Raw genomic sequence first — 25,479 nt, forward strand, 5'->3', positions numbered from 1 at the left:
TTTATTTATAATGTTGGAGATGCTGAGCACCAGTGTTGGGCGTAACGCGTTGCAAAAGTAACGCGTTACCGTAATATATTACATTTAGGCAGTAACGGAGTAATATAACGCATTACTAACTATATTTCGGTAATATTATTACAGTTACTGAGTCCGGTAACGCGTTACAGTCATGGTCATAATAAAGGATGGACCACGGACTGGAAAGTGGCCGCCCATTCATTCATTTACAAACTGCTCAGTGGCGCAGGGTAATAACATACAGGAGCGATTTGCTTCCGCGTTATGGGGCCAAGACACGTGGCCTAGTCCGTGACATACCGGATGCAGAAATATAGAACGCATGCGTGCCCATCCCCCCACTCCGGTCCAACAACAATATAAAATGATACCGTAATGCACCTGTTCTTTGTCTTTGGATCTTTTGAATAAATGGATCAATAAATGATGAATCACAATGATCGCAAGCAGAGGACCGTGAGAGTTATTGAGCAGCAGATGAACCAGTCCAAAAATCGGACACGTTAACGGAGTACTGAACTAGGCCCTCTCGGATGCCATTTGTTTCACTACGAATCCTTTCAGCTGCACACCCCTCTTCCTCAGCGAGATAACGGCTAATAAAACGCTTGAGGTGGCGTTTTGAGGACATGGCATTTAAGGTAATTATGAGCCTTTGATTGATATCCAGACATTTTTTGCGGAGACACATTCCTGTTCCCCACTTGTATTGGAGTGAACGGAGATATCTACTTCTGGGTCCCATGATTTGAGGGACCCGTCCACAGCCCGCTTAAACAGCTGCAATACCAGGCTTGGCCGCTGAGCACTGGTGGATTGCGGAAGTATGCAGTGTTCCTGGGGGCTTGGTTACAATCCGAGCCACACAAACTCCAGCCCTTGTTTGGCTGTATATTTTGTCTATTAAGACTTTGTTGTTTGGTCCTAACCAAAACATTAATAGGCTCTAAGCATAAGTTCCTTGTAAAGTCTCTGTGGGACTGAAATGTTGAATGTGTTTCATTATTTATGCTGTTCTCATGCTCTTTTTTATTACTGCTATTTACTGCTATTTCAGGTAGATATATGCTCAGGTTCTAAAATACTTACAAAACATGCCCTGTCTGGTGGCTGTTAGACGTCATTCTTGAAGTGCACTTTTATTTTATCATTGAAATAGTATAAACTATTAACATGTTTGATTTCATGGGAATCCAACTTTTTTGTTAAATGTTTGTGTGGCTGTACTTTGTAACTCAGGAGCTAATAAATGAGGCATAGAGACAGAGTTTGTGTCTTGTCGTGTAAAGGTTTTGGTTGTTTAATTATTCTATATCATAACATTATTGTAATTCAGCTATTCATGGTACACACTACATGCAGATGCAATATAGACCTCATTAGACTTTAATGTTTGCCCCCCCCATCCGCCTTGTCCTGAATGTTGATTTTGGTGAAAGTAATAAGTAACTTATTACTTATTACTCTACACAGAAGGTAATATTGTAAAGAAACGTATTACTTTCAAATGCAAGTAACTAGTAATATGAAATATATTACATTTTGGAAGTAACTTGCCCAACACTGCTGAGCACATCTCAGTCCTTTCAGATGACCCATCCACGTCTGGACCAAGATTTTCATCGGCCAAAGAGCAATATTGGAGTACTATGCCGAAAGAGAGTATAAAATAGTCCTAACGGATTACATCCACTGGAGAATGTTCGATCGTAGCCGGCTGCTCCATTACAAGCACTAATCCATCTTGATCAGTGAAGTTGATGAATTGTCACTTTTAGGTTTTGTACCCAGTTACCAAAAAAATTGTTTTGAACATTTGCGCTGTGGCACGCACACGGTTTGCATTTGTTACTTCGAAGACAAATAAAATCTAAAATACAAGAAAAACGGAAAAACCTACATTCAACCAGTGGGGTACCCTCACATGGCCCTTGACTCTCTGAGGAGGTACCTCCAGGTACCCCCTCCATGCCAGGGCGCCCTGAATTTATGTCTATTGCCAGCTCCTCCACCGGGGTCAATACAATTTGAGGGCCAGATCCAGTCTGCCCACTGTCTGCCTTTTTACGATTTGCTTGAAAAAAACGAGCTTATTTAAATGCAGGAGTGACAACTATTGTGTGACAATTTAAATGCTGGACTGACAAAATATACCAATACGATGGTGGGAAAATACCAGTTTGTATGTTTTAATACTTCATTTTTACTTGATCCGCTGACCGCTTGGGAGCCATCGGAGTACATATTTTCATTTTCATGTCACTAACGCATTTACGCAGTCAGCGATCCGCTGCCAGGCTTTGGTTCTCTGGGTTACAGAGGCTTTAGCGTTCCCGTTTCTTGTGATAATGTCCTTCACCTCGTCATAGCTCTCCAAGAGAACCTGGAGTTCCATTTCATTGAAATAAGGAAATTGAAATCGATCAGGGTTTCCATGATCCATGCATCACGTCTTTATAGGTTTGGCGTGGACGCGCACAACCCTGTGTTAAGTTCAGCATTAACTCTGTTTGTTAAACCTCCGTTCGTGGAATACCCCTCAGATCACCAACAATTAAGGTTTTAAGGTCCCTTTTGAGTATATGTTTAGAAAATGGAATCCGGAAGTGATTGGCAATTTGGACCAACTCATCCTTACGACACATGTTTAATTGAGTAAGGGAAGGGTTGGCTAAAAGGTTATCTAAATCAAAATCCTCAGACATGGTGCCCATCCAACCAGCTGCACACCATCAAGCAAACTCTGAGTAAAACAACAACTCCTAGGTATGGGATCAATCCTTTAACGGATAGGTTCCTGGACGAGCCCCCATTTACGTTACAACCCGGCTCGGAAGGGGAAAGGGAAGCAACATAAACCAGATGGTTTTTGGCAAGTTAAGGTTATTTATTTGCACAGAGTTTAACCAAGGATTTCCAACTATCAAAAACGGGCAAGTGGGTGCTGTGTAAACTACTGAAAACAATGTAACAAAAACCAGATTATGGACTAACAGCTAAAACAAAAGCATGAAACAAAAACCCTCTCTGTTTACTGCAAACTAATCACAAAGAGCACAGCACCCCTAAACCTAGTGGGCCAATTGCTCCGTCAGTTAGCATTGCTGCACTTTAAAACCGCACTCCTTAAAACTGAGGTTTTGGAGTTTAACACGCAGCTGCGCACAAGGTTGAACGTGATTGCTGTGTAACGACTCGTACAGGATAAGCTGATTCCTAGCTGACTCGGTTTAAACTGCTTGGAAACTGGAAGTACTCTGATTTCTAGTATACCCCAGCAGATGCAGTCTTAACTTAATGGTGGATGCATTTTGTGCTATAATTACCAGCAAAAACTTAATGGGAATGTAAAGTGAACTTTACTATAATAAAACTATAGTAAATAAAAACGCTAATAGTGTTGACATATATTATGAAATAGTCTTTTTGTGGAATCTGAGTCTGGAATCTGCCCTCACCTACGTCAATCAATTACTTGCAGTGACGGACTGGACGGTCTGGCATTCGGGCAGATGCCAGAGGGGCCGCGGCCTCTCGTGGGCCGTTTGGGCCGGCATGCTTGTCGGGTTCGCGCGGCCGCTTCGTCGCAACGCAGCCCCACATTATCTCTTGGCCCCCTATCAAGCGTCTATAGTGTTAAAAGCTTCAAATTAGCCATTTGTCTTTAAATCCCTATTCATGCTATATGGGAAACAAATCAGTATTTATACCAGATATACTGTGTATATACGACAGTCATGGCCATAGCCTTATTCAATCAGATGTTTAAAAAGTGCATGGTTTGAAATTGAAATACAATAAATCTGCCTGTATTTTTAATTTTATTATTGGTTTACGAAAGTTATATGAGGCAATGACTTCTGGGAATTTCAAAACCGAATCAGACCGGGTCTGCGTATAGGGGTTTGTTGGAGGTGGCTGGGTTGTTGTCAGTGTTTAGTGTAGATGTATCTATTTATTGGTTACAAGTAGTTCAGCTATTAGCCCCATGGGTTGTAAGCTGTCAACAACATTGTGTCCTGTGAAAAGTGTTTGATAAACTGAATAAACCTTATGCCATTTAATAAACCAAGCAAGGTATCTCATTGTTTAAATATTAGAACTTGATCATGTAGGCTACTCTGTGTAGCTTAAGAGCAAGCACTCACCCTGCAAATGTAAGTTGTTTTAGCCAGCTGCATCTAACATCACATTTCTTTGTTTCTGTTGCTTTTCTTTAGATACTTTGGTCGTAATAGCAGTCAACCAGGATGCAGAACAATCCCACACAATCAATGCAGCTGAACCAATCCAAGCCCTTACAAACCATCAAAACGTAAGTTAATAAGTGTATCTGACACTAACTGTTTTACCTAACCATGCATTTTGATACTGTTTAATTTACAATCGTTCCACTCACAGCTGTTACAGAGTCCCGGGGATGACCTGACATTATCCCAGCTATTCTCGGAAACCTTTCATACACCTGCCACATCCAGAAGCAACACGGAGGACATGGTCTCCCTTCAGCGTCAGCTTTTGGAGGAAGTTAAAATGCTGAGGCATACTCCGGAGCAACTCCTGCAGGTGGAGAGGGAAAAGCTGCTCGTCGAGAGGGAGAAGCTTCGCCTTGCCCAAGCCAAGTTTGATTTTAAAAAAAATGAATGTTGAACCTAGAATAAAATAGCAATCACTCAGAGGTTTTCATGTGTTGTTTATTGTGGTTTTTCTTCACATGAATCTCCTCCTTATGAGGTCTTGTCTCACTTGCATGCCAGTGTTACATGGGGCAGGAACTGGGACATCTCCCTCGGGGTCATCATCTTCTGGGATGTCAGGGATTGGCAAGCGGTACATAATGCAGATGTTGTGGAGGATAAAAGCACAGGTAATAATTTTACATGCCCTCTCAGGAGTGTTCTGGAGCACTCCACCAGAACGGTCGATACACCTAAACCTTGACTTCACTACCCCAATGCACCTCTCCACAACACTACGTGTTTTTCGTTGTGCCCGGCTGTAGCGCTCATCTGGCTCTGTTGCAGGGTGAAGGATGGGTGTCATCAACCATGGTCTTAAGGCATAGCCACTGTCTCCTGTCATAGAGGACATTAGTTAGGGCAATACAGTATGTTTTTGTTTTAACCTAAAGTAGAATTCATTGGTTGTTAGGTGTAGTTCTCACCTAACAACCAACCACCGGGCATTTCTCCCTCATTAAATGTAATGCCTGTTCCTGAATTCATAAGAACAAAGGAGTCGTGGGTGCTACCCGGCCACTTTGCAACAAGGTCTGTCACTCGGAGTGTTGCATCACATATGACCTGTGTGTTTATCGAGTGGACATTTTTCCTGTTCACAAAGGCCTCCTCCTCATCATTTGGTGCCTATGGAATTAAAATGTATGGAATAATTCATACTTAAGGTAACGCTTCAAGCACCACGTGAAATGTTTTTTGATTCAAGCTGATGCGTTCATCAACAGCATGAACAGATTTGCAAAAAAATTCAAATAAATAACATTATCTTACTTTGATTGCAATATGTGTCCCATCAACTGCCCCCAGCACATTTGGAAATCCGGCTATTTCAAAACATTGCTGTTTGGTTCGAATGCATTCTCCGTCTGTTGCTGGAAACTTGATGAACTGCCGTGCTCTTCTACAGAGTGCATTTGTAACATCTCTGACCACTCGGCTAACGGATGATTGGCTCACACCCAGGGTGCCCCCCACCACCATTTGAAAAGACCCAGAGGCAAAAAATCTCAGGGCAGCCATAAATTGCGTTACAACTGGAAGGGGTGACGATCGCCTTGTTTTCCTTTTCAGGTCATTTGATAGCATATCTGCTAAATAAATAATTGCAGGCCTAGGGAGCCTATATTGTCTAATCAACATGTGATCAGGGAGTATAAGCGGATCCATTCTGTCTCTCAATGGCCTTGGTGGATTTTCCTCCCTGACTGCCACCCAAAGAACTTCCATCTAAAAAAAGAGTAATATGATTTCAGTGACTTGGCCTACTGAAATGATCTAATAATCTAAATAAATACAACTGCCTTCTTGATATACTTAAGAGAAAATTGAAGTATAATCAAACATCCTTGATAACTATTACTTCTCAACACTGTCTGGTATTATCAATAGTAACTGACAGAGTTTAGGCCCATTTCATTTAATATTATATTATATAACATATATATAATAGTTTGACAAGCTTAAATTCACAACATTGTTTAACATATAGTCTTGGGTTAAGCAATATATTAAGGAATTCATGGAACGCAGGGAAAGAGCCTCGGGGTACCGGGTGGCGTAGTCGACCAGCACCAAAATGTAGCGGTGTCCCCGGCTGGTCTTGGGCAGGGGCCCCACAATGTCCAGTGCTATGCGGTCGAAGGTGGTGTCTATAATCGGCATGGGAATGAGGGGGTTTCGGGCTGTGGTCCGGGGGGCTACCCGCTGGCACTCGGGGCACCCCTGACAGTGGCGCTCGACATCCCTCTTAACCCCCGGCCAATAGAACCTCGCGAGGACCCGTTCCCGGGTTTTGTCCATGCCCAGATGGGCCCCCAGGAGGTGGGTGTGGGCCATGAAGAGCACCTTGCTGACGTAGGGGCGGGGTACCACTAACTGCTCTCTCACTCCCCCCTCTCCTGTCGCTACTCGGTATAGTAGACCCCCCATGGTGCTGAAGTGTGGGTGTGGTAGATGACTCACCGAGTCTCGGGTCTGCCCGTCGTGGACCAGGACGTGGCTCCAGGCGTGTTTTAGGGCCTCGTCCTGGAGCTGGGCGGTGGCGAACTGGCCGGGTCCGGCCGAGCCTTCCCCCCTCCCTGGTAAGAAGTCCGAGAACTCGGTGAGGGGGGAACTCTCTGGTCCCTCCGGGGGGTCTGGCTGCTCGGAGGCCGTGAGGGTCTCCGGGATGTCGGGGGAAGGTTCGGGCGACTCACTCCGGACGGGTCCTCTTCTCGTGTGAACCGGGGACCCCGATGGGGAAGGTCCGTTCCCCTCTGACTCCTGGTCCTCCGCCGTCAGCTCTCCCGGCAGTCCCTCCCGATTAACAGCGGCACCGGGAGGTGGGGTACGATCCCCTCCCGGGTCTTGAACACCCCGTGTGGGGTCCAGACGACCACATGGCAGGTCTCATACGTCCGGGTATCCCCATGTATGCAGGCCACCTCCATGGGTTCCCCCGCCTTCCCACCCGCCAAGTCGGGGCGAAGGAGGGTAACCACGCTGCCCCCTGGTCCGTGTAGGCCGATGGCATCGACACGTCCCGGTCTCCCGGGCAGTAGCGAGCGATGTGGCCGGGCTGGCCGCACTCGTAGCAGCGCCGCCCCTCTCGACTCTCCGGCAATCCACTCGGCGGGTTGAGGGCGGGAGCCGGGGCCCCGGTCGCGTGTCTCCTTGGGTCTCGGCGGGTCTCGACGTGTCGGGGGGTGGAGACGGGTCTGGCGCTCAGGTGCTGGGCCACCTGCCAGTTCTCGAGCTGTCGTACCAGGTCATCCATGGTGTCGGGATGGTGGTGGGCCAGCACGTGTCCGGCGTCCGGCGGGAGCCGCCGCAGGTTGTTGTCGATGATTACCCTGTCGATAGGGCTGGGTCCCTCTCCCGATGCCAGCCACCGTTTCACCAGCCGGCTGTGTTGGGCGATCTGCGTCCGTACAGCTCCCCGAACATCGAAGCGCCAGTCATGGACGCATTTGTGTCCGTAATAAGCCAGTATCGCCTGTTTGAGGGCCGGGATCTCTCGGGCGGCCTCCGCCGGCAGGTCCTGGCTCGCCTGCTGGGCGGGCCCGGTGAGGAACGGCGCCACGATATGCGCCCACTGCTCCTCCGGCCAGCTTTCCCTCCGGGCGGTCCGTTCGAAGACCTCGAGGTACGCCTCCACGTCGTCGTCGGGTCCCAGCTTGGTAAGCCGGCTGGTCGGGGCGGCGGTCGGCGCGGCGCGGACGGCGTGCTGGGTGAGCCGCAGCACTGCCTCGCGGAGCAGGGCGATGCTCTCGGAGGTCTCCCGCTGCTGTTGCTGGGCGGCCGACGCTGCGGTTCCGTCCGGATTGTGCATGGCGTGATGGTGGCGTAGTGGGATCGCTCAGAGTGCCTGCATTCTCCACCATATGTGGTAACCCCCTCCCCCAAGGTGCCAGGTTCCACGTATGAATCACACGAAAGCGATGGGTTAAGCCGAACTTCGCATTTATTTAACTCTAGTCACAGAATGCGTTCTCGCTCTAGGGTCTCCGTGAGCCTCTAGTCCTCGGGTGGGTTGCGTAATCCCGATGTGTCCCTGCTCCCGCTCCGTGGTCCCTTTTAAGCCGGTTCCGGGTCTTCCTCCTCCCAGCCGCCAGGTGTCCCCCATCTCGCTGATTGGGGGTAAAGACAGGGTGCTCCCTGTCGCCGGCTGGTGGGTGGCGGCGGTATACCCCTTTCACCACTGTTCCTCGGACCCACCCGGGCCGAGGTTTCAGGGGCGGGATGCCACACCGCGACAAAGCATCCGCAACCAAATTATCACGGCCTTTAATGTGCCGGATATCGAGATCATATGCCTGAAGGAACAGGGACCACCTAATCAGCTTCTGATTAGGGCACCGCAGAGTATGCAAAAAAGTTTGTGGGTTGTGGTCCGTATAGACCACCACTGGTGCCACCCCAGACCCCACATAAACTGCAAAATGTTGTAGCCCCCAGATTAACGCAAGTGCCTCCTTCTCTATCACCGAGTAATTCAGTTGATGCCTGTCAAATTGCTTCGAAAAATAACTAACAGGTCTGTCCATACCGTGCTCATCTACCTGCATCAGCACGGCCCCTGCCCCGACATGACTCGCATCCACCTACTAGCGTCTACCTGGAGCTTTAATAGCTCATCCATGAGGAGCAGCCAACACCGGAGCAGCACACACACCATACCAACCAACTCATCACCATACCAACCAACTCATCGCCATACCAGCCAACTCATCGCCATACCAACCAACTCATCGCCATAGCAACCAACTCTTTACCATACCAACCAACTCATCGCCATACCAACACCTCATCTTTAACCGCCTGGTAAGAGAGATGCTCGGTACTCAAAGACGCATAGGCATCCTGCGCTTTACCCACCAACACGGCCTGTAGCAGCAATAGTCTGTCCGCATCGGACCACTCCTTCAACTCTGCCACCCGCTCAAACAAAGAAAAAAACACATCCGGATCCTGCTCATTAAATTTAGGCACCAGACGCAAGCTATGTGCAATATCACAAGCCCTAGCTGGTGTAGGGTTACCATCCCCAGAAAGCTTACCCTCCCGAATTAACTCCAACCTAAAAACCTGTAACTCATGCTCCCTCTTAGCTTTCTCACGCCTGTCACTACTCTGCTGCATTTGTAAATCATGTTCAAACTGTAACTGCATTAACTCCCTCTGTTGTTTGAATGTCAACCCCTGCATTACAGTTGTATGAAGTGAGGTCTTGGATTAAAATCCATTCATCGCCTTGTTTATTAACCTGATCTTAAATCGCCATGACTTACCACATGCGTTTAAGAGATGAGCCCTGTGAAAGCAATATTAATTTAAACAGTAAAATATGCATCTAATAGTTAACAATGACACAGCACGTCCCCTCTGTGGCATATACAGTCATAATCATAAAGCTGATAGTGTCTGATCTTACTTATACTTATTATCTAAGTGAACTGAGAAATAGACTGATGTCATTGACTACAGAGGGATGTCGGTCTGAGTGTTCGCCAGTCAACCCAGGACCCTCTGAGGTGTTGTGAATAACATTGGAACAGGGTCTGGAGCTGCCAATCCCCCCTGCGGGTGCATTTATCTCTACTAATATTCCAACAATTTGGCTGAGGAGCCGCCGATATTTTCCACCATAAAACCAGCTTATTGCAGAGCTGGAAGAATATAACCAGAAGATCAGGTGTTCAGTGTGTGTGGTGATGGCTCTTACTGGTGTGGCCCGAGTCTCAATTTACGAAATGTTGACAGATCGAATCAACAGACAATTTTACACTCATCTGAAGGCAGACTGTTAGTGTCAAGTGAGTTTCAACTGCCAATAAACTGAGCAATGTCAATACTGAACTGTTACTCTGGTGTGGACTATCCGGTAAATTGTTACCAAATAGGGTAAGGATTCAATAATACATTAGTTTAGGTAAGAGTTTGATTAGAATAAGTTTTCAGTGGAACTTGGTCAGACCTACAGAGAGGCTCGTACAACAAGGCTGTACACCTCTATTTATCCCTTCATCTCTGTTGGGGAATGATTAATGGCTGGAGCACAGGTAGGAGTGTGTGTGTAGGAGGAGGACGGCAGCCCATCTAAGTTTGTCAATTATGCTTCATTAGATGCCTGGCGAGCCAATTCCTCGCTGTGATCTCCTGGTCATGAATGGCTACACACACACACACACACACACACACACACACACACACACACACACACACACACGCACACACACACACTTAAAGTTAGTTACCCACGTGCACACACACACAAACGCATACAAAGGCCCACAAATCTCATACAGACACTCACACAGGCGATGGTCACAACTGAGCAGTTTCTCGTTAACAAAATACATGCAGCGAAGTGCAATCTCCCATCTATTTTAGGAAGTACATCCATGATTACACACATTAATTATGTTGGGCATATGTTGGGCAGCCTAAAAGTAGTAACACATTATCTCCCTCACACACACACACACACACACACACACACACACACACACACACACCACATGAGGGCAAATTGAGGACATCCTTAATTTCCTAATGGGCTGCTCTGCCATTGAGTCTGATTCTCCTGTTCCGGTAGCACCTCTCTACCTGCCTCACCTCTCCCCTTGCTGCCTAGTGCTCCATCACTCTGATACCCACCACCAAACATGCATGTATAGGCAGGCTATCAAGCACGGGGACGGCACCCACTCAACTAGCATGTTACTAACTAGCAAAGTAGGGTCCTACAGTGCATTAACAGGCCTGGCTCCTCTCCATTTCTACCTAGTCACACAGGACATGGGAGTTGACTCATTATATGGAGGCTGTGAAGTACCCTTCTGATCCACGGGCTGATTCCAGGCATTGATTAATCCATTACTGTGATGAGTGGATGAACTGAGCTCAGTCTCAGTGCCCCTGTTTGTTCTTGTCCAAACGATTATGTTGCCACTCTACGTTGGATGACCTGCGGGACGCATTGTGGAGGGATTTTCACTTCATTGTGTCTGTTAATTGGTGTCTGGAGTCCATGGGGCAGAGAATTGGCAGAAATTACTTTTATTTCAATCATTCGCCCATTATTTTATCAGTTCATTGAATAAATACATTTATTCATTCATTGCCTTTTAAATTAACTGATAAACACAATTATTTGTTATTTATTTTCATTAGATATTTCATTCATGGACAAATGTCAATGAATGGATGCATTGGATGCATTTATCCAATCAATGGATGACTGCATGACATTATCCATTGATTCATTTAATGAATCAATGAATAAATAAACGAATATATGAATGACAGGGAATTGATGGATCAATTAATTAATGACTGTATGAATGGATTGGAGGAATTCATTAACTGAATAATATTCGTGATCATAACCATGAGGTTACAAATATACACAAATATCAATATTATAATTTCAGAGTGTGGATTTATATTCTACAACCAGACAATTTGACAAAACCCTTTAAAACAGACCAAGAAACATGTCAAGAAAACAATGGGTTCTCAGGGCACACAACACCACTGCTGGGCTCTGATCCTCAGCCCTGAATGAACAACACAGTGAAACACAGTGCTGGAATCAAACAGCTTGTCAGGGTAATCTGCACTCCTCTGTCGAGTCCTGTTGAATGAATGGCCTCCCTAATTTAGAACAACATCGTGCTGAGTTGTGCTTCTTCTCTGGACAGCCCACTGATGGAGTGGAGGAGGGAGCTGCAGTCTGGAGCTCACTGCCGGGTGCCCCTGCAGAGAAACCCCAGTCAATAGAAAGGTTGCTCTATCACGCTACAAATAAGAATCATTTAATTCTGGGAAGCGTCATTTGAAGGTGATTGAAAACTTTGTTGGAACAAAGAGGGAGTGAGAGAAAGTGAGGGAAAGATGCACGGAAGATGGAGAAATAAAGAGGGGTGAGAAAATGAGGGAGACATGATAAGCAGAAATTAATTGAAAACACATGAGAACTGGATTCCCCTCTGGTTCACACATGCCCCTTAAGCAACCCCCCAGTTTGTGCCCCCCCCCCCCTCCTAAATGGAATTCAAAGTAATCATCATCAACCTTCTTTTGACAAAGTGACCTTACAGTTCTAAGACGAGGCGGCCAAGGAACCAATGGCGTTTAACGGTACTTGATCATTATCATCATCATCATTTTTTCCCGCTCGGCGCATTTCATGGCCTTGGGGCGCTTCTGCTGGAGAGTTGGAAGTGTCTTTTGCAGCATCAGCAGGATGTCTGGATTCGACATCACATCGCGACATCAGTCAGGGTTAGGTGCTTTGTCAAAGACACCTCGACACTCTGCTTGGTGAAGCCGGGGATCGAACCAACAACCTTCAGGTTACCAGCCAACCCGCTCTACCACCTGAGCTACTGCCACCCCCTTGATGTGGTCTCAGGGCCCTCCCCCCCGAGCCCGGCCGGAGGGAACGCTCTAGATTCTAGAACCACCACTGAGGAGGAGAGGAAGGCTATTAAATTAGCTATGCAAATTTAGCATAGCTACCCCGCTAAGACACACACACACACACACACACACACACACACACACACACACACACACACACACACACACACACACACACTATATAGTCTCGGTAAATCAACACAAATACACACATCCGCTTGCACACAAACAAACACACAGGCAATGTTTTGGTGCACTTGGAATACCTGGACTTGGTTCTTTGTGTGAGGTGCAGAGGCTGGTGTGTTGGTACTCCAAGGAGAAGGCTGTGAGTTGAATACAGAATGTCTGCAGTGTACCTGTAGGCATCCTGAAGATACTCTAACCCCTACAAGCTCCTAGATATGTTTTATCCAAACATATCACTAAGTAGTGTCTGCTAAATCACTCAATATAAATATATTGAGGGAGGAATAATCTTAATGGTGTCAGCCGTTTTCACTTCATCATGTTCCACTCCAGTTGGTGTTAATTGTGTTGTAATTATTTCTTGTTACGTGGTACAAATTGTTTCTTGCTAAATTATTACCTCGGCTCACCTCACTGTTCTAATCAAAGGGAATGATCTCTCAATGATTGCAGTAAACTGGTGGCTCTCAGAAATTTATTTAATTAATCAATTTTGTGTCTTTCTTTATTATTTTGTGCCTAAATCAAGAGTGTACCGAGCGGACTCAACATTTGTTTCACCAATAACTTAAACTCCATTTCTTTAGCATTAGATAAAGAAAATTATGCAGAATCTATTTCTGAATCATGAACCACTGGGCAGTTTTTCACCACAATTCAAGAGAAAGTTCTGTTCTGTTTCATTGGAAGTATTTATTCTTGCTCTCCTCATTTCTGCTGGGACCAGCATCTCTAATGCCAGGCTCAATTGGTTTGGCAGGTGTATCAGGAACTAAGCTGCCTGTCTCCTGTTGTGCGGTGAGCGGTGAGCACAGAGCCATGTTACCATTGAGGGAGAACATGCGACCACAAAGGTTACTGTGGGGATTTAAACCGGGAATGTCTTGCTGCAAGGCGGTAGAACTCACTCTAAAACCACACTGGGGGGATATAGGAAGAGACAAAGCTGCAAATAAACCGACTCAAGTTAATTCAAGTCTAGTCACATTTATTTGTAGATTACAGTTAAAGACAACTGAGTTAGTAAAAGTGCTTTCCTGTGGAAAATCTGCTGAGAAAAGATTTTCGCACAATGCAAAGCACAATATAAAGATTGCACGTAAGATGACAGTGAGGGCAGCTTTAACTTAGGCGATTACTTGAGAATTTAAGCATATTGATTGCTAAATAATCAGGTATTCAATGTGTCACATGATGCTTGAGTACACAGACAGATGTGGGGAGTGTACACTGTGTATCCTTTGAATGTACTGAACCCAACAATTCCACTTTTCCCCTCATCAGTTTCACCCCAGCCACTGCTGCCTCCTCTTCCCTCTGGCTCTTCATTCTAGCCTTCAACCCTGAGGGAAGGAGATGTTAATAAGAGGAACAGGAATGGCAGCCTCACTCCTTGCCCTGCATTTGGCCCTCCCCTCCTCAGGGGCCCAGGGAGACTGTTATTGTTTAGTAAGATGGGAATAGTAAAATGTGTTGCTGAAGAGAGATAGCAATGGAATGAGAATGAAAAGGAGCAAGGAATGTTTTTGTGGCGAAGCCATTTCCAGACATGGGCTGGAGTTTTAAAGTGCTGTCAATTTTTTAAAGTGGCCCTAACCTTAGGTCCCTTAGCCTGTCCTCTTCCACCCTCAAATGATAATGGGTCTAGTTCAAGAAGAGATTAACCCATCCAATTATTCCTGCTGTTTTCAACAAAAATGTACCTCGTTTACATAACGCAAGTTCATGTTTTGGCTTGCATGACACTACATGGAATATGTGTGCATTAAAATTCCACCTCCAAATACGAGTTCCGTCATGAACTTAAATACTCAGACTAACAGAAGAAGGGATACGTTTTCCTGGTACACCTCACAGTCCTCTCTTCTCACTCCGTTCTTAGCCAGCTCAATTGAACCGCTTTCAAAATCAAAATATAGAAACATGATTCAATAATTCAATGATCAATAATTTTTCTCACTACTCCAGAGACCTCTGTCCGGGTAGTGGCCTCTGAACTCCTGGTATTCTGTTCCACCACGGAGAGCCCTCTCCCTCCGGGTTTGGGAACACTGCAAATAATTCCAATTATTTTTGAAGGCCATTTTTCTTTTTCGTTTGCGCGACTTTCAAAACACTTGCGTGAGTACAGTACTTACCTCTTGTGAACGCCAAAGTTTCTTTCTGCCAATTGGCTCTTTGCACGTAGCGCCGCAACGTTATATCCATAAACCCATAATACGGCCGTAATACATACTTCCTGTTTTCTTCCCAGTAGCCTACCTGATCTAACAGATTGAATTGCACATGAGTCTAAGTACAAATTGTATTCCAAAGGCAACACAGAAATACCATAAACATTGTTGTGTACCGTAGTGTATGGCGTCTGCAGAAGCGGTGGGTGGTGAATGTTCCCGGGAACATTACACTATTAAAAGTCACAACAAGGGTATGTAGCTGGCACTTCACCGAGGACCAACTTATGCCTCCAAAAACTTTGCGTGGGAAGAGAAGGCTTTAAAGGTCCCATGGCATGCTTATTTATGGATGTTAGGTGTTGTGGGCCCCTAATACATTATTTGAAGACGTTTGAGAAATTCAGCCTTGGTGCAGAATTACAGCCACTACGAGCCAGTCTCAGATTGAGCCTTCCACAAACGTGCCATTTTTAGAGGCGGGTGGGGGTGTGGCCCTGAGCAGCTTGCGGCCATGGTACCATGCGCTACTTTTCACAGTGGATGTATCACAATGGCTCGGATTCATATTATAATCCGGAGTCTCACACAGTTTATGGCTGTGTTCTGTTAACACTCTGGCGAGAGTCCTTGAGCTCTATATCGAAATAATATAATACAATATGTAGATATCTACATAATATCATATATATTATTACGGCCAAAAGCTGTGTGCCCCTCCGGATGATATTATGAATCTCAAATGACTGCGTCGGGTTCTCTGACGTCTCTGGTTCTTCCACTTCCACATCAATCTGAAGTAGAGACTGAGCGGCGACATGGAGGAGAAAGGGATTGTTGCCGTTTGCAGAGTCCCGGTAATTCCACAACGAGACTCGTAGTGGGGGTTATCTCGGCGGCGGTGGAGCACCAACGCCGACATGGCCGAGAAAGGGATGATGCCCGGGATTGTCTCCCGCCTGTGCCCCGCTACCAGGCGGCAGGGTTGGAGCACTACCACCGACATGGAGGCGAAAGGGATTATTGCCCGCAATTTTTGTGATTATGCTCGCCACCTTTTCCTCCTGTAACTGACTGATACGTCTCTCTATGGGATTAATTCATAATTCAAACCTGAAAAAAAAAGTTTGACACCTTGTAAAAAAGATTTTGCATCATTGAACAAAGATTATAGCCTGAAAGAAAGTAGGTCTAATGCTGCGTTTTAATATCCATCCGTCTCGGAGGTCCGAGGACATTGCCTAGCGACACGCACAAACACACCCCTTTTCCTCGGACGGTGAACTCGCCATCTCGGTTGAACTCAGTGGTGACCGAGCAAATTTCCGAGACAGAATTCAAGATGGCTGCGCCCATTGTGACTTGAAGTATGAACTGTTTTCATTGAGCTGTGACCACTTTGGTGGTTTAAATGGCAATTTCAATCACTCGTATTACTGCAATACCTTACTGCGTCCGTATCTCTGCCTATGGCCTATAGCCTTCTTATTTTGGAGCGCCTGGTCCTCTGCCAATGCTACCGCGACAACAGCTTTCCGGGTGGCGTCCATGTTTTCCTCCAACGACCGAGCGAAATAATAAAACGCTTGAAGTGTGGGCGTGGCGTCAGATCCGAGATCCGAGTCGGTTTGCAGAGATTACTTGAACGCAGCATAACACCTCGTTCCAGGAGGCGGGACCATTTTGCTCTAAACCTATTGGTTGCTCTCTTCCGACGTACAGTCCAATCACAGTATGTCGCATTGGTTGCTGCTTTTGGTCGCTGTGTATTTTGCGGTGTAATCAAATCATGTGTTTTATTTATTATATATAGCCTATTTGTTTTGTTAAATGTAGTGAAGTCTAATAAGATACATTATGTAGAAAGTTCTTAGTTTTATACTGTATAACTCATATAGTTTAATATGAGTAAAACCGCGGATAACAGTGTTGGCACACTAGCCGAAGCGGTAGTGACACTGGCCCTCATTTATCAAACAAACGTAGAAATGAGCGCAAATCTGAACGCATGATTCATCGTACGATAGGACGCACGTGAGATTCACGAAACTTTCGTATCACACCAATCCCAGCGTACGAAGGATCTGGTGTTGATAAATACGGCGGCTGAGATCGATCGTAATTAACGTAACACGCCCATATAAAAGCACGTCTTCAGAAGTCTCGCCCCTAACTTTTATGACATGGAGAAATGTCCAACGGCAAAAAAAAAGAGTAATTTTTCAGAGACCGAAATGGAGACGCTCGTGTCACTAGTGGATGCGAACCGTCTGTTTTTGTTTGGTAGCCTAAAAGCTGGCATTAAAGGCAAGCAGAAGAATGCTGTATGGAAAGAAATAACTGTTGCAGTGAATAGTGTTTCCAATGTTCATCGGGCTACGGAAGAGGTTTGTTAATTCAATTAATTAAATAATAAATTAAATGTAAAATTTCTTGTTATCCAGCTTAAAACATTTCACATATATGCTATTGTTTGCGTTAAAGTTATTTTTTTCCGAATAAGGTGAAGAAAAAATGGTCCAACATGAAGCTCGGCACCAAAAAACGTGTTGCGGCTGTGAAGCGGGCCAAGCAATTAACGGGAGGAGGCCGGGTGGACCCAAGCCTTGAACTGACGGCATTTGAGGAGCGAGTGGCTGGTCTCATCGGGTCTCCGTCCATTTCGGGCATAAGTGGCGGAGGAGACACCGATGCACTCCAGACCCGTCATGGAAGTGGTAAAAAGGCCTTTGCAATTATTTAAAATATATATATATCTGCAGCTTCCGTGTTACAAAGTAATGGCACAAATAATCTCACGATTGCTTTTTATTTTTAAAGATGAAATGCAAGCAGGTTCATCCAAAATGGGAACAGAGCCAAGCCCAGTTGAAGAAACGGAAGGGCCGCCGCCGCCGAAGAAGCCGGAACGCGTGTCTGGCCGAATTGCTAGTCTGCCTTCATCGGTCTTGACTGCAGAGGTCCTGGACAAACAAACCGCGATATGCAGGTCAACAGAGCTGCCAAGCCTCACGCTTTGAGTGTGACAGTCACGCAATTTGACCCATTCTCACACTAGGCCGTAAGGTGAACACGGTTTTCGTTTCAGCCCGTTCCACTCACTGGCATCTACACAATCTTTAGCTTATAAAAAAGAACGAGTCGTGGTTAGTTACCAAAAAAAAGTTTGTCGCTGATTTTCCAGTCGATTGTCTATATGGCTTTGTTTTATGCAGAACTAGAGACTTCAGAGCGTAATAAGATTTTTGTCGGGAGCCGTGCCACGGTTCGACACGTGATCATGCTACACCAATGAGAAGGCTGCTTTTTGACAACAGAATGGAAAAATGGCGGCTCCCGTGTGGTTAGAAACAACGTTAATGATAGAGGAAAACACCTGAACATCCTCAAAAGTGGGCTAAATTAATTCTAATTAGTGCTGTATACATAGCCGCGTCCAAGAATAACAATGAGGCAAATATACGATAATGTTATTTTCATGTTAAGTCATTTACATCAAGTTTGACATACATGGGAATACACATTACTGACGATCTTACATGGACTGTGAACACCCAGCACACCGAAGAAATCAAGGCAAAGACTGTACTTCCTACATCAGCTGAGGAAGTTCAGAGCATCCGCACCCATCAGCTGTGTGTCCTGACAGCATCACTTGGTATGGGAACTGTACAGCCTGTGACTGCAGCACCGAATCATCAGAGCATCTCTCCATATTCTGCAGGAGACCTACAAGAAAAGACTTACCTACCAGCGCCCAAGGTATTGTAAAGGATTCTTAACATCCTGACCATGGACTTTTCAAAACACTGAGGTCAGGCAAACGTCTCTGCTGCTACAAGACCAGAACAGAGAGACTGAGGAGGAGCTTCTTTCCTCAAGCATTCCTTATCCTGAACACACACAATGACTATAAAACATCAATTACACCTTTTTTCACACACTGCTCTTTAAACTCCCTCTTGCTATTTATGAAAAATATTTCTTGATCTTTCTTTCTTCACACTCGCACAGAAAAAACAGTAATATTTCTATGTATGTGACAAATGAACCTCCATGTATCAATAAAAGGCAGTAATTGTACTTATACCAATGACCATCTGTTTGTTCATTCATTCATTCATTCTTCCACAAATGAAAACAACACTAATGAACCATAAAAACACTCTTTATGAAACATGAAATATGATATATAAAACTGTACAAAACTGAATAAGAAATAACAGATTAGGGACACTCAGTCCTCACTGTCAGTGTCAGTGTCAGGACAGTTATCTTCCAGTTCCTCCGATTCTTTTGTGTTGGCACAACTACGGCAACGACATAGGTCTGTGCAACACAATCCTGCAGAAAAACAGGAACATCTGTCTGTCTCACAGGCACCTTTGCAGCCACAGTGTATCACATGCAAAACACTGTCAGGGGCCGGATTTCTAGTCATCCAGGTGACGTGCAAGTTCCCATCCTCTATTTGCCAACCATATCCAGCAGGTGATGGAGCACTTATATTTTGTTTGAGACAGAACCTCATTATTGCAGACTGGTAGTTTGCCCTTTTGCAGTGCTGATGGAGGGCATCAGTGGTAGGGGGAATGGATAATTCTGGCAAGGCTGATGATGTCATACAGAAAGCCTTGTACCTAGCTTCATTTACATTATCAGCAGCTGGCTGATCATATAAGTGGCATACATACTGGCAAAGAAATGCAAATGTTGTTCATGTTTCATAAAGAGTGTTTTTATGGTTCATTAGTGTTGTTTTCATTTGTGGAAGAATGAATGAATGAATGAACAAACAGATGGTCATTGGTATAAGTACAATTACTGCCTTTTATTGATACATGGAGGTTCATTTGTCACATACATAGAAATATTAATGTTTTTTCTGCGCGAGTGTGAAGAAAGAAAGATCAAGAAATATTTTTCATAAATAGCAAGAGGGAGTTTAAAGAGCAGTGTGTGAAAAAAGGTGTAATTTATGTTTTATAGTCATTGTGTGTGTTCAGGATAAGGAATGCTTGAGGAAAGAAGCTCCTCCTCAGTCTCTCTGTTCTGGTCTTGTAGCAGCAGAGACGTTTGCCTGACCTCAGTGTTTTGAAAAGTCCATGGTCAGGATGTTAAGAATCCTTTACAATACCTTGGGCGCTGGTAGGTAAGTATTTTCTTGTAGGTCTCCTGCAGAATATGGAGAGATGCTCTGATGATTCGGTGCTGCAGTCACAGGCTGTACAGTTCCCATACCAAGTGATGCTGTCAGGACACACAGCTGATGGGTGCGGATGCTCTGAACTTCCTCAGCTGATGTAGGAAGTACAGTCTTTGCCTTGATTTCTTCGGTGTGCTGGGTGTTCACAGTCCATGTAAGATCGTCAGTAATGTGTATTCCCATGTATGTCAAACTTGATGTAAATGACTTAACATAAAAATAACATTATCGTATATTTTTCTCATTGTTATTCTTGGACGCGGCTATGTATACAGCACTAATTAGAATTAATTTAGCGCACTTTTGAGGATGTTCGGGTGCTTTCCTATATCATTAACGTTGCTTCTAACCACACGGGAGCCGCCATTTTTCCATTCTGTTGTCAAAAAGCAGCCTTCTCATTGGTGTAGCATGATCACGTGTCGAACCGTGGCACGGCTCCCGACAAAAATCTTATTACGCTCTGAAGTCTCTAGTTCTGCATAAAACAAAGCCATATAGACAATCGACGGGAAAATCAGCGACAAACTTTTTTTTGGTAACTAAACACGACTCGTTCTTTTTTATAAGCTAAAGATTGTGTAGATGCCAGTGAGTGGAACGGGATTCATTTTCTAAAGGACTTTTCGTGCTTCACCTTGCGGCCTACACCACACGCCACACTTGCCATTTCTCACGCTTATTTCCCCATTCATTACTCTATTTTTTTTTTTTCATGATAATAAGCTTTGGTCCTCGCGGCTTCGAGTGGTTATGTAGTCGCGCGGCGTCCACTTTGCGATGTATACGTTTGACAGTTTGTAAACAATCTCCCGCGACCTGCGCGTGTGAGCGTCTTGGTGGAGGTCTTGGTGGAGCGTCTTTGTACATAGTGCCAAATTTGACTTCTGGACTGCATTCTGCAACATTTTCAAGAAGGGTAAGTAGGCCTACATCAATCGCCTTCTTTCAAATATACATTATACACAGAGATGTTTCTACTGGTTGTTTTCATATTTCATAACAGCATTATGTATAAAAACGTAAGGTAATACATTACTGAACTCTTCGTGTTAGTTAGCTAGCATAACTAGGTAGCAGCATAGTTTGATTTCTCAAAATCAGCTCACCAATAAAATCAGTCTTGGTTTCAAAATGATCACAATCACTTGTGTAATGTTAAATGGCTTCATATAGACATTAAACAATCCTAAGAGAAATAATGTGACATAAACGGAGCAAGGGCTGATGTCAATTTAATGTTAGCAAAGTAGGTGTGAGACGCCTCTCCCTCCCCCTTGCTAATATTTTGTCTCCGCTGTCTGTTCAGATATGACATTTATAGCACATAACTGTAACTGTGTACAAATAGAACCAAATGGACCCATTGGGGCCTTTAATACAGTATTCAATAAAGCACTAACATGTAGCTATCTTTTGATAGATGCTAGGTAAGACGATGCTAGGTAAGAGGAAGAGCCCACAGAGAGATCTGCTGTCATTCTGGGCAGCGCCAGTGACAGCCCCCCCTTATGCACCCCCGGAAAATGAGAGTGCAGAGGGCACAGAAGAAATGGAAGATAAAGCGAGATCAGAAGAGATTGAGGACAGTGAGGGCGAAGATTTTGATTGTATACAAATTGAAAACACAGAGACAGAGATTAATATATAAAGCCAGCAGATAAAAATGTGGAGATAAGAATAAATTCAGGGAAGAAGCAGAAGGCCAAAAGTGGAGCAGCCATCTACAGGTGCACTTTTAAAAGGGAGTGGACAGCAGAATGGCCCTTCATTAGTGTAGGCACAACCACCGCCTACTTTTGGTGCTCTGTTTGCCGACATGAGAACAGCTGTGCCCATCAAGGCAAGGCTGATGTCGCAAGGCATATCAAAAGCAAAATACATCGTTCAAAAGAACAGGCAGCACAGTCAACAGCCAGCATTGCGCCATATTATGGCCCAGCCACTGTTGGTGGCATGACATCTCAGGAAGTCAAGGTACTAGGCGTTATACCCGCTGCTAGTAGCTGAATTGCACTTGTAGGTTATATGAGCATAAATACATAGTAAATGAAACAAATGCCTAGCTAATCTGATGTTCATTTGAACTGTTCTTATTTGTTTATTTTTGTATGTAATAGTGTTTTCCTATGGACCTTGAGTCTGCTGCTAAGACATTCATTCAATTTTATTAATGTTTTTGCATGATTTGCTCTTTAATTACATCCTTTCTGTTGCAGACAAGGAGAGCTGAGGTAAAGTTAGCAGTGTCGATGGTGGAACACAATGTGCCATTTGCAGTAGCCGATCACTTCAGCCCATTGCTGAAAGAATGCTTCAAAGATTCCCCTACTGCACAGAGCTTCAAGGCTGCCCGCACAAAAATGTCCTGCATAATAAATGAAGCAGTGGCTCCTCACTTTGGAAAGGAACTGGTCATGAAGATGAGGACCAATCCTTTCACGTTGATCACAGATGGATCAAATGATACAGGTCATTACATTTTCCACATTTTCCAGCACCCATTTTAGATATTAATTAATGTATTATATTAATCAGAACAAACACACAAACAATTTCAGTCTGATGTGTACCTTTAATCTGACATATATCATATATGTACCTATCGTTACAGGACGTGAGAAGATGAACCCGCTCACTGTGCGGGTATATGACAGTGATCTCAGCAAAGTTGTCCACAGGTTCCTGGATATGTGCCCCACCAGCGGGCCAAACTGCGGCACAGCTGAAGTCATCTACAAGAAGATGGATGAGGCCATGCAGAAAAACGCCATACCATGGAGAAACTGTGTCAGTCTGTCAGTTGATAATGCCCCTGTCAATACAGGAGCAAGGGACTCCATCGCATCCAGAGCTCATCAAGAACATGGCAGTATCTACATCCATGGGTGCCCTTGTCACCCATGGATGTAGGATCTCGCTGTGGATGTTGGATATAGGTTTAAAGGAAGCACCAATCGCAAAGGTTACCTAACAGGTATGTGTGTGCAGTCCCAATGTAGTACAAATTAAATCTATAATACTTTGATCAAATTGGCATTAAGATGTTCCATTCTTGTCCTAGAATTCTGTGAGCTCCATGGAAGTGAGTATATGGAAATGCTCATGCACGTTTCTGTTCGATGGTTGAGCCTGGAGAAGTGTTTGACTCGTATCCTGCAGCAGTATGAGCCACTGGCCAGCTACTTCAAGTCATTAAGTAGGCATCACATTTTAATGATGCAAATGCATGGTTATTAGAGCAGACTGAAAAGTAAATAAAGTATGTAGTATGCACAACCATTTTTTTCTCTCTTTTTCCCACAGATGACAAACAGCCAAGGTTCAGGAGGCTTGTGGAGGCATTCTCTGACTCAATTACAGAGGTGTACCTACTGTTCTTTCAAGCAACTTTTCCAGTCTTCTCCACATTCAACCTCCTCCTCCAGAGAGAGAAGTCGTCAATCTTCCTACTACATGATGAGGTAAATTGGAACCGTTGGGATACAGTTTGCTAGTATGATGTTCTATCTTTGTTCCTTTTTTATTAGCAGGAAATAAATGTAAATTTGTAAATCTTTTCTGACATTTTTAGATGAGGGGTTTTATCCGCAAGCTGCTCTCAAAGTTTCTGAAGCCCGCAGCATTGCAGCACCGGGAACTGCATGAAATATGCTTTAAGGAGCCATCCAACCAACTGCCAGGTGATTACTAATTGTCCAGGTTTTACACATGCACTATCCACTCACTGATCTCACTCAACACACTTTTCGTTAGAGGGCTGCAGTCATCTCGTCACAATCACTGATATGATGAAGATACTTAAAGGGGTGCTTTCAAGTTGGCTATTGTGGTTTTTGATGGTGACTAAAGTGACTCAACACAGTCTTGTTCCCGTCTCATACTGACATGTTACTGCATACAGCATCGTTAATGACCTCTGCAGTTGTTGATTTGTGTCTCTTGTAGGAGAAAAGTTGGTGATTGGCTTCACTACTCGAGTTACACTCAACAGGCTCCTTGAAGCAGGAGCCATTACACCGCAGCAAGTGCAGAGGTTCCAGAAGGCAGCAGTGGCGTTTCTGGAAAGGGCTGTGGAGTATGCCATCAAGAAACTCCCCATGAAAGAGCCTCTGATTAAACATGCCATGTTTCTGGATGTCCAGCAGAGAGCAGAGTGTGGAGTGGAAGATGCCTTCTACTTTGTCAAGTTGGGCTATCAAGTAAAGTACATTTTATCTATAGTGCCAAATCCTAACACAAGTTATCTCAATATGCTTTGCAAGTAGAGCAGGCTTAAGAACAGGCACATTTTCTTGTTTGATCCACATCTGAAAAACAACCCCTGTTTCAGTTACACTACTTTACCAGATCACTGCACATTTTTTTTCTTTTTAGATTTCCTGAACTTCTCCCATACAATGGACCTGAAGAGCATGACAAACTTTGTGAGGAGTTTCTGGACTACCAGACCATGGACATTGCCATGCCCGACGACCCAGCAATGTTTGACTTTGAGAGATTTTGGGGGAACATGGCATCAATGAAGAACAAGGTAAGAATTATTCTGTACTCATGGGAATACCCATTGACATAATCAACTTAATAGTACACAAAAATACTTGTGAGTAATTAGGCTTCCTATGTGCATTTTTCAAAGGTGACCGGTATGAGCAGATTTGGCAGGCTGTCTTAGATATTAGAAGAGCCGAATTAAATCCTCCCTTCGTCGTAGAGCTCGAGCATGTGGCGCCTGTGGCCAGGGATCTCTGGGCATCGGGTCATCTGGCTGCAGGTCGGCAAATGGCACCCCATTTGCCAGCGCAATATTATGCAGAACCCCACATGCTAAAATAATATTGCATGTCTTTTCTGGGCTGTAGAGCAACGTTCCCCCCGCTGACCCGATGGACATCCACCTGCCCTTGAGTAGGCCTATACATCGCTCCACCGTTGCCCGTGTGCGCGCTGTTGAAGTTGCGCTCCTGATCCGTGTTCGGATGAGCCAGAGGAGTTATTAGGTACTCGTTCAGGGCATAGCCTTTGTCACCTAGATGAATCACATCAAACATTTAGTGCGATGTCTTAAACGTTTTAAGAGAAAAAAAAGTGCGACTGCAGCGTAACTCACCGAGGTGATGACTCTGACCATGAAGTGCGCCCTGATGCAGACGACGTTGCTATTTTGGAAAATAAAATAGTCGTACGTGCCCCCAGGCCATCGGGCTACCATGTTCAGGATTGACATTCTTGCATCGCAAATAAT

The 25,479-nt window shown here is 44.8% G+C and overlaps 1 protein-coding gene and 2 long non-coding RNA genes across 3 annotated transcripts; all 3 read left to right on the forward strand.

Annotated features, from left to right (window-relative positions):
* The first annotated feature begins 4,248 nt into the window (after positions 1-4,248).
* LOC115549656 (uncharacterized) lies at positions 4,249-4,651 on the forward strand. The gene is made up of 2 exons (XR_003977802.1): positions 4,249-4,336; positions 4,423-4,651. It is a non-coding gene; the product is annotated as an uncharacterized LOC115549656 (long non-coding RNA).
* Positions 4,652-23,168: 18,517 nt separating this feature from the next.
* On the forward strand, positions 23,169-24,502 carry LOC115548960 (uncharacterized). Its single transcript, XM_030363919.1, has 5 exons — positions 23,169-23,211; positions 23,299-23,433; positions 23,541-23,698; positions 23,809-23,917; positions 24,183-24,502. The coding sequence occupies exons 2-5, from the start codon at positions 23,328-23,330 to the stop codon at positions 24,500-24,502; spliced, it is 693 nt and encodes a 230-aa protein (XP_030219779.1). The 5' UTR covers positions 23,169-23,211; positions 23,299-23,327.
* Positions 24,503-24,657: 155 nt separating this feature from the next.
* LOC115549364 (uncharacterized) lies at positions 24,658-25,056 on the forward strand. Its single transcript, XR_003977754.1, has 2 exons — positions 24,658-24,768; positions 24,874-25,056. It is a non-coding gene; the product is annotated as an uncharacterized LOC115549364 (long non-coding RNA).
* The last annotated feature ends 423 nt before the right edge of the window (positions 25,057-25,479 follow it).

Source organism: Gadus morhua, chromosome 8 (genome assembly GCF_902167405.1).
Source record: "Gadus morhua chromosome 8, gadMor3.0, whole genome shotgun sequence".
NCBI lineage: Eukaryota > Metazoa > Chordata > Actinopteri > Gadiformes > Gadidae > Gadus > Gadus morhua.

Bases quoted from the DNA above. Each gene is read 5' to 3' on its own strand.
- LOC115548960 (XM_030363919.1), top strand. From the start codon at position 23,328: ATGGAAATGCTCATGCACGTTTCTGTTCGATGGTTGAGCCTGGAGAAG. The intron at 23,434-23,540 runs GTAGGCATCACA...TTTTTCCCACAG, and splicing joins CAGCTACTTCAAGTCATTAA to ATGACAAACAGCCAAGGTTC. The intron at 23,918-24,182 runs GTGATTACTAAT...TGTCTCTTGTAG, and splicing joins GCCATCCAACCAACTGCCAG to GAGAAAAGTTGGTGATTGGC.